Source organism: Pleurodeles waltl, chromosome 8, assembly GCF_031143425.1.
Source record: "Pleurodeles waltl isolate 20211129_DDA chromosome 8, aPleWal1.hap1.20221129, whole genome shotgun sequence".
NCBI lineage: Eukaryota > Metazoa > Chordata > Amphibia > Caudata > Salamandridae > Pleurodeles > Pleurodeles waltl.
In genome coordinates, this window is record NC_090447.1 from 1,192,839,344 (window position 1) to 1,192,856,078 (window position 16,735).

The 16,735-nt window shown below is 40.9% G+C and overlaps 1 protein-coding gene across 1 annotated transcript in view; it reads left to right on the forward strand.

Moving 5' to 3' along the window:
* Positions 1–16,735, forward strand: part of VPS36 (vacuolar protein sorting 36 homolog) — a 141,859-nt gene that overhangs the window by 26,958 nt on the left and 98,166 nt on the right. The window contains exon 3 of the mRNA XM_069205463.1: positions 2,326–2,396. Within this exon, the coding sequence (XP_069061564.1) occupies positions 2,326–2,396 (71 nt within the window). The remainder of the gene's footprint in view (positions 1–2,325; positions 2,397–16,735) is intronic.

Sequence of the window (16,735 nt, forward strand, 5' to 3'; positions counted from 1 at the left end):
TATCTCCTGATAGCAGTGGATTGTTCAGCAAAAACAGTTCCGGTCACTTGGGCCATGAATGCCGCTCCAGGCCCAGAGGCGCAGTCTGGTCATGGTCCCACGCGTTGGACCACCCCCTTTTGGCCTAGCATACCGTGCCTGTGATCAAGTCTGAGGGATTCAGCATCTCCTCCATTGAGAGAAAGAGGGCGGGGGTGGCCACCAAGGCAACTTTAGGCCCATCTCTGCCTGTGCCACATGTGACGGCGAGGCCTGTGGGTGTCCGCTCTGCTCTCCGCGATCCGATCGCGATTTCTGTGAGCAAGAGTGCTTCTTCCATGATCGGGTTGGCAGGGAGGTCCCTCCAGGACCTCTCGCTAGCACCTCTTTCCGCTTTAGGGTCCGCAAGGTGCACATTTCTGCCACCCACTCCTGCTCCGTAGTCTCAAAAAAGTATGTGGTAGATTGAAAAATTACTTAAAGGCAGGCTGTGAAGAATAGCATGTATCGAAGATTCAGCACCTGCAGTTTTTTGCTTAACTGCCTCAAAGGATCTGCACTTTTGCTGCACTGCCCTAGAGTAATCTGGAAATATCAGAATTCTAGAGTTCTGGTGAGATCAGGTTGCACCCTTGCCTCGTGTAGGATTGCATCACAAACCCTAAGGTTCAGGATCACCGGGTGAGGTGGAGCGCCCACAGGCGGCCGAGGTGCCAGGGAGCGATGTGCCTGTTCTTTAATGACTTTGGAGGAGTGTTTCTTAGTGGGCACCCAAGAGCTAAACTCTGTCTCAAGGGCTGTGGCTAGATCAGGGTCATCCAAATTTTCAGGCAGGCCGACCAGGTGCAAGTTTTGTCATGCCTGGTTCTCTGTATCCTCCGCCCTTGGACCACTGCCTACTCTTAAATATCTGTTTCAACCTTCACAAAGGAGAAAGCTTCCCATGTGGACCCCTTCCTGTCTGCGAATGGTTACCATCACCCTTGAGATGTTGATGATCAAATGAATGTTCAACACCCATAATTCGGTAGCAAAATATTTATACATAGCACTGCAATTTGGTATTTGTACTGGACACCCTAAACGTGCCCCATCCAAATACCAAACCGCTAAACACAAATTGAGATTCGCTAACATGTTACCTGATCTCAGTTTGTCTTCTGCATTTATGGGAAAGCATTTTTGCAGCTGCAAAAATGCTTTTGTACATATGCCCCTTTGTTGGAGTTTTCAAGTGCTTCCTATAAATCCCAAGAAGAATAAAGTTGGTGGATCAGAGGTAGAGGCATGTAGATAAGACAAACTTTGAAAATCGGTGCAAGGTCACTACCAGGTTTTTTTGGATTACTGAGATGGATGATGTTCAGTGAGGGATAGGAGGAGGAGGTATAAAGAGAGGGTATTAGATTTGATAATGAATGCTTGCAGTGGGTAGTAATTATTAGATTGGAATCCATACTTTTAAAGTTTTGGGAGTTGGGTACAGCAGTTGAAAATACAAGGCAAAAAGAGTGCGGTAAATGCACTCAGTTCAATTACCAGTAACGCACAGTGATTAAGATTCCGGTAGTGAGATTCACTCACAGTAAAAGTCCAAAAACTGGGTGATCTAAAGTGAATAATCCTGGTGGACTAAATGAATCAAACCAATTTGCCACAGTCACTTTAGGGGTCAACAAGCAGCTATGGGTGTTAACCTACCTACAGAGGCTTGTAGGGTGAAATGCACTGTCCAGGTGTTGAGAACTTGGACTGTGCATACAGAATGTAGGGATTGCTAATTCCTTACTGGGGTCAGCAGGCCACCATGTGTGTGATTGCTTTTTAATAATCAGTCTTTTTTTTTTTTTTAATGCTGCCTATTTTCTTTAATGGAAAAGACAAATAAAAATGTCATAATAAGTACCTTGTTTCCTCCTGTAGAATCTGTTCAGTAAGTTAAGGCAGAAGTGAGTGCTGCATAGATGGTAAGATTCTTTACTTTAATGGGAGCAGTTTTTCTAGACCCTTTTCGGTGTCTTAGATTTCTTTTTATTCATTTTAGTGACCTTTTTGCTGTTACTTCCCAGTTTCAGCATGCATTTCTTGGCGTGCCATGTCCCATGTTGACGGAGGCTCTAAATTAGCCTAGACTCTATCATCTTAGGTCTGATATCCAGCTGTTTTATAGATCATTTGTGTTCCGAATGGCCTGCCTTCTATCTATTTCCATTCTGTTTTAAATTAATATGTTTTAATTTTTAATGATTTGCTTATGCTTGCACCAAATATCGTTTTTGAAAAGTTGTTGCTTTCAAATCTTGAGTAAGTCTTATTCAGTTTCATTTAAATGCTTCTGTTGTCTAGGAATGCTGCATTGCCATCCCCCTGTCCCAGATTGTTTTCATAGAAGAGCAAGCAGCTGGAATTGGAAAAAGGTAGGTGGTCAATTTGTGTTCATATTTCCATGTGGTGTTTTGTATGGGTCCCACCCACACTTTGCTGACTTCTGTTGTCAGACGAGTCTTGGGGCCTGATTTATATATTGGCGGATGGGTTACTCTGTCACAGCGGTGACAGATATTCCATCTGCCGAAATCTAAATCAAATAGGAAATAATTAGATTTAAGATTTCGGCAGATCGGATATCTGTCACCGTCGTGACGGAGTAACTCATCCGTCAATATCTATATCAGGCCCTTATTCTCTTCCCTTGTGTGACAGGAGCGGGTTATGTGTTGGTTTCTTAAACTTCGAAGATGCAAAAACAGCATAAAAATACTGTGTTTTCTCTAGTATTAAAGAAATTACATATTAACAGACGGTGGCCAAAGTATCAAGACTCCTGTAAACTGAGATAAATAAATGGGATAACTTAAATAGACCGTTGTACAAAAGGTCAGAAGGAAGATGCATCTTGACGCTTTTATGGAAAAAGAAAATGAGTATCTCACTAATCTTGTGTCGATACGGTGACTGTACCAGTGTTACGTGGTGCTTGTGCTACATCAGTAAAATATAGAATATGGTATCTACTGAGGGTATTTTTCACAGTGCTTGGTACGTCACTTGGGTTTGGTGGATTGAAGTGGTAGAAGCTGCTGCCTGCCAGGAGGCACTACATACAAATAAAGTATTGTTCTTTATCTTTTCAGTTAACAGTAAGTTTTTAATTGCTTCACATCTCTCATGGTGGCTTCTGAACACAATTTCCTTGCATATATAATGGACAAGATTCTTAAAGCATTCTTCCTTGAGTATGTGTGGCTTACTTACGGAAATTCAGGAGAAGTCTAGTGTGAGTTGAGAATAAGTGATGCCTACATACTAATAAAATATGACTCATCTTGCTAGTCTATAAAATACAATGAACAGTATTACAAGAACCATAAAAATTATCATAGGGTGGGCATTAAACCAGCATAGGCGTTTCCAACCCTTTTGTGGCGTTAATTATGCCCTTGGGGCTAAGGGCACGTTTAATGACCTTATTTTGTAAGAGCCAATAGTCTTCAGAGGGCAAACAATTACAGTTGCTTAGAGGGAGGTGATGTTGTGTAGTGACTAATTAATAGATAGGGTCCGTTTATTGGGTGCATAAATGATTGCTTGCTGTCTGGTATTGTATTCACCTTGTACACCTTATTCACAGGCATTAGGAGCAGACTTGAAGCGGACAGTTCAATAAAAAGTAGTTTGATCTAGGTCTTACTGCCATTGAGAGTGAGACTGTCATCTTGCATCGAGGAGTTTATCTGTTTCAACCATTCAGTGAATACTTCGCTGTTCTTGACACTGTCATATTCATTGAGAAGATGATGCTCTTGAACCTCATCTGGTGTGGCAGCTGAGCAAAAACAACTTTATGGTCAAATGTATTGAAAGCCACCAACAAATGATGTGGGTGGCTGGTTTCATGATAAAATGTTTATGGAAAGCTTCAACACAACGTTCTCTGTTTAATAGAGGAGGGGTGCTACCTTCGCACTTTTGTTTTCAGTGTTTCAATGATTGTCTACAAGTATTCATTTATTTCACCTGCTGTGAAAAATTAGGGATGGGAGCAAATCTTTGAGGGGTGTTTCACATCTGCCTTCAGTTTCTTTAATTAGGCAAGAAGTTGTAGGTTGACAAATACTTATTCTAGGACATTGTCATTATGTTTAGGTGTAGTATAGTTTTGCAAAAGTGTAATCTGTAAATACAGGAGTATAAACATTTGGTGATAGTTTGATTGAGCCATTGGTTGATAAGAGCCATTCTTCACAGTCATCTGCCATTGGTTGAGTCTGTCATTCATGACTTTTGTTGCATAATCCGTGTATTAATGTCATTACTATTTGATGCAGAAGTGAGATGAGTGCAGATAGAAAGAAGCATCCTCCTGTCTTTTCTGAGTATAGAGAACATTTCTGGAAATGGACATGAATGGTGGCAGACAGTAGGGTTTTGAGGGACTGCGAGGGGAGGGGGTGGCATTCAGGGATGGAAATCTAGCCCTGGGTAAGAGAGGGGAAGTTATCAACTGATTGTCCAGTAGGCTGTGGTACAGTTTTTCTCATCTCATATACGCTCAATATTGACACACTGCCATGCAGGGGCTGGACCCCAGAACTGGAGGCAAGTTAACCTGGCCATGATTTGTGGCAAGAGTGCAAGGAAGTCCATTTTGGCACTCTTAGTTTTTCAGTGCAGTGAGGGGTGAGGAAAAATGGGGGAAGGCTGGGAATAGATATGGATTCCGATCTTAAATTGGATAAACAAGATACTTTTTTCTTTCCAAGCTAACAGTTAAACTGTTAGCTTGGAAGGTTAAGTCCGACCTTTCTAAGAGGCATATTTTATCGGTTAAATCAGATCTTACGAATCAGATTTGTGTGGATCAGGAAGAGATTGAGGGGGCATTTGTATCTTTTTTTTCCAAGAAATGTATTCAGAAAGCTTGGTAAATTCAGAGGAGTCGATCAGAGCATTCTTGGAAAAAGCGCATCTCCCAGTCTTAGAGGAATCAGCAAAGCTTTCATTGAATTGTGAGATAAATGAGGCTGAGCTTGTTGAAGGCATAAAAGCTTTTAAAAAAGGAAAGGCAGTTGGCCCAGATAATCGACCTAGTGAATTATATAAAGTTTTGGGGGAAGAACTTAGTCCATTTCTATTAGAATTATTTAACTCTATGCTGGTAGAAGGGGCGCAGATACCTAAATCCTGGAGAGAAGCGACAATCTGTTTATTGTTAAAGCCAGGTAAGGACTCAATGTCTTGTTCATCCTATAGACCCATTTCCTTGTTGAATGCGGATTACAAATTGTATACAGGGATTTTATCTAGGAGATTGGGGAAAGCCATAGGTAATCTGATCCATTTGGATCAAAAGGGTTTTATGAAGGGTAGGCAACTCCACGAGGTAACTCACGAGCTATTCGCTGCAGTAGACCTGGCGGAACAAGAAAAGGCTCCATTAGCGATTCTGACTTTTGATGCAGCGAAAGCCTTTGATCGTGTTAACTGGTCTTTCTTGAGGGTTGTGTTGGAAAAAGGGGGCTTGGGAATCCCTTTTGTTAGGGCCGTTAGGGAACTGTATAGATGCCCCTCTGCGAGAGTTTTGGTTAATGGCCAACTATCACAGGAATTCAGGATCGGGCAGGGCACGCGACAGGGGTGTCCTTTATCTCCCTTGCTTTTCAATTTATATATTGAACCTTTGGCAATTTTACTGCGGTCTTGTAAGGACATTCCCCCATTTCGGATCAGCAGCTGGGAAAAGAAAGTAGCGTTATATGCGGATGATCTTATGCTATACACTAGCGATGTTAGGACTACTCTACCTATGGTCAACACATTGATGGAACAATTTGGTAGATTTTCTGGTTACAGTATAAATACAGAAAATACAGAAATTATGTGTTGGAACTTGGCTTATGCTTCTCCCTTAGTTAAACAAGAGATCAAATATTTGGGAATTTGATTAACAACTGATCTTAATGATGTAGCTAAACTAAATTTTGACATAACTTACAGGGAAACTAAAAAACTGCTAAAGGCGTGGGCTGCTCTTCCACTTTCTATAATTGGAAGATCTAATATCTTGAAGATGTGTATTCTTCCAAAATTCACCTTTTTATTTAATACAATTCCACTAGAGTTTAAGGGGAGCTGGTTTAAAAAACTACAGGGAGATCTATCCTCGTTTGTATGGGCCTCCAAAGGAGTAAGGATTTCTTGGAAAAAGATGAGCAGAAAGAAAGAGTGCGGGGTATTGTGTATTCAGACTTTTTTAGGTATTATTTGGCTTTTCAACTTAAAAATACTAGAATGTTATTGAACAAGAAGTCAGAGTATGATCCGGTCTGGAGAGCTTTGACGGCAAATCTTGAGGAAGGAGCAGACCATTTTTTATATAAATTTGGACACCCAAAGTACTTCAAGAAGGTTCGTTTGAAGCTTCTCAGACAGGCATGTAATGTTTGGATGTATTTTTGGAAGCTGTTAAAGATACCTTATTATTGTAGTTCTGCTCCCATCTGGGATTCACCCGGTACCCCTGAATGTCTTACCGACAAACTATCAATTCCTCTGAGAGCTAGTGGGATGGTAAGATGGGGTCAGATTATAGAAGGATCGGAATTGTTAAGCTGGTCTGCTTTTCAGGAGGGTACTGGAGGGACAGTCTCAAAATTCAAGTATTTTCAGATATCTAGTTGGGTGAAATCTCGACGAATAGGAGAAATAGGGAGGAGCTCATGGGAAGGGAATTTAAACCAGATAGTCATTAAAAAAGAAGTTGCTTTGTGGTATCATGCTTTGTCGGAAACAATAGAGGATGGTGCATCCCTTCCCTTGTTGAAGTGGGGGGGGATTTTCCCAACCCTAGAAATTACAGCATTGTGGCAAAGGTCTTTTTCAGAATTGTGGTTTACTATTAAACCTGCAGGGTTGAAGAAAAACCATTTGTTTACACTACACAGGGTTTATTGGACACCGGCTAGATTAACAGCTATTGGGAAAGTTAAGAAAAACTGTCCGCGGTGTGGGGAAGACAAGGCGGACGACGTTCACATGTTTTGGCAGTGTTCAAAGCTGATGAAATATTGGGAGGATATAGGAAGTATCCTAAAGGTAATCTTTAATGTAAATTTATAAATAAATCTTTCTATGGTGGTGTTTGGGGTTGGTGAACAGGGTATAAATTACCAGAGAATGTCAGTACATCAGGAGCACTTGTTTGTATTAATGCTTTTAGCGAGACGAGAAATATGTCGTAAATGGGTGGACCCTATGGCCCCCCTTGTTCAGGACTGGCAAAAATCTGTAAATCGACTGTGCAAAATGGAACAACGAGGTCCTTTTACCAGAAGAGACAACTTTTGGGTGGACTGGGAAAATGTTTATCAGTAGTTCATCAAATTTGTGTTTTGTAGGTTCTTTGTTTGGTTTCCTCCTATTGAAACTTAAGTCCAATGATTAGAACTCCCCTCATCCTATTGGGTGCTGCTTTGGTTACGATCAGGTCTCGAGGAAAATAATAAGACTTGGTTGATGGCAGTCGATTGGGAAAAGAGCAATAAGTAGAACAGGTGGGGCGGCCCAATTGAGGTGTGGATCGCATACTACTATTTGCCTTGCCCATTGCCTTTTTCCTCTCAACCAAAGCATGGGTGATGAGATGAGGACAAAAAAAAAAAAAAACTTTTTTCTTTTTCATAATTATTTATATTGTTTAAAAAAAATCAAATTCCAGATATAATTCCAGATATAAAAGCCGTAGAAAAAGGGAAATGAGTCAAAACAATTAGGCTTGCATTCAGTCTAAAAAAAAGTCATCCACCAGCTGATCTCAACCAGAAACAATTTAAACCACAGATCTGGCAAACAGATGCACCTGCACCAAGTTCAGTGCCGGTGAATTTACCCACCATCCTTACGGATTCCTCAGACTGAGCATTATGTAACGCTCAGTTAAAAGCGGTTAGTTTTAGGGTTGTTGAGGGATACATACTCATAGATACAGCATCATGGCTGTAAGCATAGTGATGGACTAGGAATCATTGTATGGCCAAGCGAATCAGGACCTTAGAAAATATCACTCAGAGCAGCACACACTGCAGTGGCACATTAGTTTTCGAAGGGTATCCTCCTCAACAGTGTTAGGGACAGCTGGATATCTATAATGACTCTGTGTTCCATCAACAGTGGCATCAGGTCCACAAATTTGTGTTGTTGTTTTATACTCTTCATCAGCTGTAACAAGCATTTGCAAAGCTAAGAGGTCTCACTTTTAAAAGGCTTTAATAATCCTTGTTTATTTTTACATCAGCGTTTTAAAATTGTCATCAGCCATGTTTGAATGTTGAAGTAAAACAGCCAAAATGGCTGACGGTTCGCGCACATCTACATAATGCAGCCATTGTGCAATTGTTTTATCCATTCCTTGGTGGTGCCATGTGCACACATGTATCAGAACACATGTATACAGACAGTGTTCATGTTGTGCATCGTGAGGCAATGACTGGTATTTTGGCTGTTTTACTTTACAGGTCCAACATGGCTGATGGTTATTTTAGAAAGGTAAAGTAAAAATGAAAAAATAAAGTGCACAGGCGTGTGGAGAGGTAAACAAACAGCCTTGGTAGCACTTTACAGCTGTGGTTTCTTCAACAACAAAAAAACAGTAGTGGAACCCAGATGGTCTGAGAGCAGTGAATGAACGGACCAAGCAGTTTAAGCTTATAAAGTGAACTCAGTGGTGTAGGGGTAGTAGCCCTTGTGGAAAAACAAATGCCATTGTATGTGTGTGAACTTAGTTTTTATGATGTTTATGATGCATTTATGTTTTTATGATGTTTACATCTATGAGATGCTGTGTATGTGACTCTAGCGCTTATTGACAACTCTGTTAGCCATTGCTTGAAGCCAACTGAACCAAATAGCCAGTGACTGAAAGGGCTGTATGTGTGTATTGCATGTTTTATTGAATGATACCAGTATCCTCACTGGACATCTAAAGCTAACAGTGACACCAACTTCTAACTCAGTGGTTTTAAATGTAACTTAAATGTCCATTCTTCAGTTAAGCTAAATATCCTGCATGCATCCAAGATAGAACTATATGTTGCTTTCAACAGCCTCCACAATCTCATTCCCTTCATAAATCTACACATCAAACAACTATCAATTGGATTTGTCACACTCAATAAATTAGCTGCTGCTCCTGTCAATCGTAATCAGTTCACTATAATTTAATCCATTTTCAAATAATTGTTTAGAAATGGACTACCATTACCTCAAAAGGGATCCAAACATTCTGTACCCCAAATCACCCAAACATTACTTGGCCTCCTGCATCTCCTCCTTGTTACTGAAGCCAGTGAGTCTTTTTGCAGTAGCCTCTTCTGAAAGGCCTTCATACTGTCTTAAGCTACTGATATCTTTCAAGCAGGAAGGTTCAGTACCCTTCTCCCTACTAATGGATGGTCTTCTCCTCGAATCCCTCTCAACTTCTATGTGGTGCAGCGTCAGTTTCTCATATTTCTGTAATTGAGCTGTTAATCCAGAAGCAAACAAATCTACCTCTAATGGAATCCAGTTGTCGTGGATTTTCCAGAAATATTTTTCTTCAACATCCAATCACTGTAAGCTGTCAACTATCTCTAATTCCAATACTGTCTACTCTGAGCTGTATCCAGCATTACAAACAATAACATATATTCTACTTTAATTTTGCTTGATTCTGCAACCTTCCCCCTCCCAATCGTTAATATACAGTACAACTGACACATTGTCCAAATGTAAGAGAACCTCACACCACTCTATGCATCCTCAAAATCTCCTCAACACAATCAAGCCAAATTTAATTTCGAAGCATGTATGTACTGTATCCTGCCCCCCCCCCCACTGTCCATTTTCCACCTTGCTGTCCCAAGGGTCCCGCATCTATGGCAAACTGCATCTGATTCCAACACAGAATTGTATCAAAAATTGTATGCCCAAGCATCCCAAATCTCAAACCTCCTATTCAGTCTCGGCGTATCTCCTTACCAGGGACCACCACACAATATTTTTGCATTTAACCACCAAAGTGCTCTGTAATTAAGGGGCTTCGGAATACTGGCTGAATCACTGAAGCTAGAAAGCCAATACCACTCATCAAGACACTCAGACTTAGCAGATCCTTTCTCAACATTTGAAATATTTTCTCCACTTAATAATTTCACCTTCCTCACCAGCAGCTTAAAAACTGCTTCAGCTGGACCAAACTGAAACCCAATAATCTCCAATACGCTACATAGAGCCATAGCTGACTTCTCCACATTTATTAGAAAACTTAAGATTTCAACATACTATTTGGTAACCATAAGTTTTCCTCTATCTTTTTTTTGTCCTGTGAAATTAATAAAATGTCACCTAAGTAATTCTGATTCTCCTCTCGGTGAGATAATCCCCAGTGGTTGAAGGCTCTTCATAAAACACCAAAGTGCTGAAGACAGACTGAAAGGCAAACTTCATAAAACTATTACAGCTGTCTCTTGCATCTGAACTGTAGCTATATCTTACTGTCTTGAAGTATTGGCAGAGTGAACTAAGCATCCTTTCAATGTAATGTTTCTGTTAGACCTGGCATCCTTGGCGTGGCCTCCCCTAATCTTTTGCCTCTGCTTCCCAGGTTGTTGCTGTGTGCTGGACTCTGTTTTTTCTGTTCTTGTTAATCTGGGCACTTCACCACTGCTGACCAGTGCTAAAGTTCAAGTGCTCCCTATGTGTAATTGTCTTTTCCGTAATTGGCATATTTGATGTACTAGTAAGTTGCTAGTAAAGTGCACTAGAGGCAACTAGGGCAAGTAAACCATATGCTACTATTGGGCCTGCAGCCCTGATTGTGCCACCCACACGAATAGCCCTGTAAAAATGGCTCAGACCTGCCACTGCAGCGTCTGTGTGTGCAGTTTTAAACTGCCAATTCGACTTGGCAAATGTACCCACTTGCCAAGCCCAAACCTTCCCCTTTTATACATGTAAGGCACTCCTAAGGTAGATCCTAGGTAGCCCCATGGGCAGGGTGCAGAGTATGTTAAAGGTGGGACATGTACTGATGTGTTTGACATGTCCTAACTGTGAAATTCTGACAAATTGGGTTTTCACTGTTACAAGGCCTATCCCTCCCATAGGTTAACATAGGTTAACATGGGTCTGAGAACAGATAGAAATATGAAGTTTGGGGTCTTTGAACTCACAATTTAAAAATACATCTTTTAGTGAAGGGCATTTTCTTGCTTAAACCATTCGGTGATCCTGCCTGTTTGTGGATTCCTTGTCTGGGTCAGACTGACAGTTGGGATGTTTGTGAATCTCCTCTAGACAGTGACACAAAGGGAGCTGGTGTTGTAGCCTACATATCCTGATGAGCCATCTGGGCTAGAGTGGAGGGAGGAGTGGTCACTTACACCTGAATGGGCTGTGCCTGCCCTCACACAATGCAGTCTCCAAACCCCTTGTGTGTGTCTGGCCTGGCAAGGCAGGATCCTTTAAACAGCAGAGACTTTACTTTGAAGTTGGGTAGCTTCAAAGGCAGAAAGGGGTATAAGTATTGGACCCAAAACCCCAGACTTTAAATTTTCGTCAAGATTCACTTCTGGAACCAAGAGAAACCTCTACTAAGGAGAAGAGCTGAAGAGCTGAGGGGAAGTGCTGCCCCTGCTTGTGACTGTGCTTTGTTGGGCTATCCTGCACTTGCTGCTTCTGCCTGAGGAAGGAGACCAAGACTAGACTTTGTGGTATGTTCCTGCTTGAGAAGAATCTCCAGCAAAGACTGGGCGACAGGGGTCACATCATTGGAAATGAATTTTTCGCACTGCCCTCTAACACAAAATTTGAAAAAGGCATCTATAATTTTCGTAGTTGGACTCTCGCTCCTAGGCGAGACTGCTGGTTTAGGAACGACAGCACTGTTTGTAGGTGACTAGGCCAATCCTACTTCAAGTCGCAACTGTCGGCCCAACCCTCCCGGGTCACAAGCAGTACATCACTAAAAACCTACACAGAAAAAGGTGATTTCTGGTAGCCTTTGCGCATGGACTCTAGATTGCGACATCTCGGGAGTCGTGGTGGAACGGAGATTGCCCTTTTCTCACATTAGCAATAAGTCTCAGTCACACACAGGCAAGAAAAGGCAGAAAGGTTTTCAATATATTTTTTTAAATGACTGCAATCTACAGTAAAATGCATGAGCTGCAATGATTACAATAATGAGTAATGAAAGAAGTAGAATTGTGAAGACCCCCACCATCTTGCAATAAATATGAGATGTAAAACCCTAGCATGAAGAACCTAATCTCTAACCTAATGAGAGCTAGGTGTGTTAAACCTAATCTGCCAGTACCATGTCCACGAGAAGCGCCCCCAACCCTCTTTACCTTGGAACGTGGTCTCTAGATCAGACTCTGGTAACACAAAGGCTGGATCTGCATCAAGGTGACGTGTAGCGTAGATGTTGTTGATGTCATCTGGTAGGAATCCCTGTGGTCACCCTGTCTGAGTGAAGTGTATTTATACAGACCATGTAGGACCCCTGACACAGATATGTTCCAAAACAATAGATAAGAAGGCATAGTTGTGGCAGCAATTATGTAACTGATCCACAACAAGTGTGCATTATGTTCCTGTCACCCGTAAGGGAGAAGTGGACATAATGTGAATACCCATGTACATTACTTGATTATGACACTGATAGTGACCCCATCACAGAGTGACACTGATAACGCAAATCAAAACATTTCTCTAACTAAAAATGAAGGCAGCCATCTTAAAAGAAATAATAAAATAAATAGGATAAGGCTCTGCAGGCAAAGTAGGTTAAAAGTCACTACGTGACTGGGGCACAGGTCTGCAAGCCACAAGGCTAAGCTAAACTCCTGAGTCCCATTAAAACTAAATAGGATCCACTACATAATTAGCCAATGTATTTCGTCCTGGTGCAGAGCTATTGTGGTCACAATGAATCAACTGCATCATCGATTGTTGGATTCTAGGGCCCAGGATATTTTCCAAAACTTTACAACCAAGAATTAAACCTGGAAACTGTATGCTATAATTATTTATTTAGTAGGTGCTTACGAAGATCTGGACTCATTACTATAATGGCCTTTTGCATGGTGGCAAGGAGATGACCGTTCGAGTCATCACTTGTATAGAGTTTCTGTAGTTTGGGGCTCAAAAGGACCTATTATGTACATACAGCTAATAGTCCATTCAGTCTGCCATCTCAAGTGCCTCACATTCCATGCAAATGTAATCCACCGAGCCTTTGTTGGTTTAAGTTAAACCTTCCCATCTTACTTTATATTTAAGCAGTAGGCGATATAGGTGAAATGTTGGTATTTTAAGTGATGTGCCCAGTTTGCCATCTGTAGGAATGGATTGCAGTCCAATAATGTCTTGTCCAGTTATTTTATTCCAAGTTACTTTCCTGCCCAATTCCTGCCCTAACAGGATCTTTTCTTATGCAATATATTGGTAAATAATAGGTATGTTCCGTATCATGGGAGCACTGCCACACATCACAGAATACGTTTTGCCACAGAACTAAACTTTATATTAAGTTTTGTAAACAAGGTTGAGGCCTGGTTGACTATGTAGTTCAAGTCGCAGCCTCACAAGATGAAGGGAAGTGGCATCTGTATTGGCAGTACATGAGTGCGCTGCTATGGAAAAACATAGTATGGTCTATGTTGGAAGCTTCAAAATTCATCAGACACTCATGGTCTCAGTATAGACTACCAGTGGCTAACCGTTATCTCCTGTTTATGACCACAATTGTATTAACCACTTGGAACACCTACTACCCTTATCATCTTTAAGTGCTGAGATAGTTCATGTCCTGAATCCAAGGCATTACATTCTAGGCAACAGTTTCTAGTTATTTTTCTATCTGTGGCAATTCACTGTGGCAAGTGTTCTGTTCAAGATGATAATAACTTCATTCATGTCCGGTCTTAGTATCACAGCCTTGTGGATTCCGTTGCTGGAGTTTGGATTCCAGTTCTGCATCAGTTGATGCATCAACTTTCTTCAACATGAAATTGCAATTCAGAATCAGTGCATATGGCAACCATTCCTACTTCATGCATCACTCTGCCTCAGCAACATATTCCTTTGCTTCCATGACTCTGCAATGACGTCAGCGTGGCCTTTCCCATTTGCTCCTTTATAGCCTGCCTTTTGATGCATCAGTCACTTCAGTGCCCCTTCTCTCTCTACTACTGGGTGCCTTCTTGCCCCTAGCCTTTCCCATGGTATTTTAGTGCTTCTTCAGAGGTAATGATTACATTTGGTGGACCATCTGCGGTAACCATCATTTTTTCCAAAAACACCACCATATATAACACTCCCATGTCTCAAATATTTGCCCACAATCAGTTACAGTCTTTCCATGGCATGTGCCACCTGCAGAATGTAACCTGAGTCCCTGTCATTGCAGAGTCACAATTTGATGGCTCACGGAAGAGCAGCAGGAGGAGGAGACAGGATCTGAAGCCCTGTGCATGTGTTAACTGTAAAGAAGTTGTACAGACCCTTAGCTCCACCTTCGAGCAGTCAGTCTTCTTGGAAGAGCTCCATAATCTGCAGTTTGAACTTTCAAACATCCCTATCATCCAGATGTTGTTGCAGCACTAGTGGCCATCTGTGTCTTCTGCCTACTACTAGGAATTTAATGCAGCCTGCCAGCACCTCCTCTTGGTGTTGAAGGGAAGCCACACTTGATTTAAGGCCGGTGACCGATGTGAAAGCTTCTATGACCCATTCTAAAGTCTTAAGAAGGACAAAGCTTTAAAACATTGTAGTAACTACAGATTCATCAACTGGTTATGTTGGGGACAGGTTTGGCCATGCCTTTCTAAAAATGTTGCTTCTGTGATATTATGCTTTTGGTTTAGATCAAATTGGACAATATTTGTACCACTGTCAGACTTTTACTGCTGTGGTATATTATTGATGGTACAGACTTTGATTGCATTGTACCCACACATTTTAATATTTAAAATGCATTTTAGGCTACCCTACTAATGGTTGTAGTTTTAATATATGCAATTTATTCTAACATTGCTTACATGTTGTTGATTTCTGTTTTGGTACGTTATGTTATAATCAAATCAATGTTTTATTTGTGATATGAAATGACTGTATTTATTTAATCATAATGAAGGGCCAAATCTGCAAAGAAATTTTAAAATCTACATTTGGAGACATACATCTACATGTGTATGTTGATTGATTTAATTTCTGGGGTTCAGATAGGTTTCCAAAATGACACCTGGAAGGTTGCAATAATCGCAGCTTTTCACAAGTACCCCTGGAAAACTCTTGTCATTTTCTGTTCATGTTTATTTAAGGCCATCTGTGTGTGTAAATTAAATTATGCATACAATTACCTTATTGGGAATGCACTGCCTTTCATTTTTATTTCTTTTTTCTCCAAAAAGTTAATATTGTTTCAGTGTGGAGAATCTCTTGCCCTACTTCCCTTCGAATTTTGGGAATGTTCAGTATCCAGTCTCACCCTGTATGTTTGTGTGTATTCTTTCTATATCATGAACCTAGCTAAAAATGGAGCAGAGCACGGTACATTGTCCAAGGCAAGCATAAAGTGAACAAGTAATAGGAGAGGAAGCTTGGTTTTGGAGGGTAAATGCATTTTAATGGATTGTGCTTTGAAGGACTGAGTCTTCAATTCTTTCCTAAATTGGAGCAGTGTTGGGGTACTCTTCATGGAGATGGGGATGTTGTTCCAGATCTTTGGTGTATTGATGGAAAAGGACTGCTGCCTTGTTCTTTTCCTTTTTACACTTCTTATTCTGCAGTCTGATGGTGTCCTGCTGAGGGTGTGACGAAAACCACCAGAGATGGTGCATCCGTCTGCAAGATAAGTGGGGACACAGAATGTGATTGCTTTTTTGAATAGTAAAGATGTTGGGGGATGATAAAGTGAGTGTATGGAGGTCCATTTTGATGGGGATAAGGTGATCATATTTCTCCAGGCCCTGGATGAGAAATGCACTGCGGCATGTAGGATTTGTATAAGCGGTGCCAGTGTGAAATCTGGGAGGCCATTGATGCAAGTGTTTGAGGGCTTGTTTTTTATTGAGTCAAATACAAGAACATTAACTTAACATTGCCAGGACAGAGATATGCAGTTGTGAATATATATGCATAAGGAATATTGTACTTATAAATGCATATTAAACATGTACATGAATTAGGCATATACAGCAATATAGTATCAAAGACTCCAAGTTTGAATAAAGAAAGAAGAAAGAGAGAGGGAGAGGGAGAACGGCTATAGGGATAGAAAAGGGAATCAAGTGATGGCCATGTGGAGAGAGAGGTAATAGACATTAGTTACAGCGAATGTAAGATGAAATAAGTATATATTAGAAGAAAAACAGGAAATATATTGACATTTTTTAAAAAGGAGGAGAAAAATCAATTTCCTTCGCAGTGCGTGAGAGATAGTTACTTAATGGCAACGATAGCTGATGACGTTTGAAGAAAGTTCCTGTTGAATCAAGCTTGTAGCTGTCAAGTCTATGATGATAACATACAGAATTCCACCACTGTCTGATAGTAATGTTCTCCGAAGATTTCCAGTTAGAAGTAATAATCGAGATTGCAATAGAAAGCAAAAGGTCTACCAATTTTCCAAGAGGCCTGAATGAACTCCAGATATCGTGTATGCCACCCAAAAACAGTAATTCATATGACATTGGTAAGGAGATCTGAGCTATTG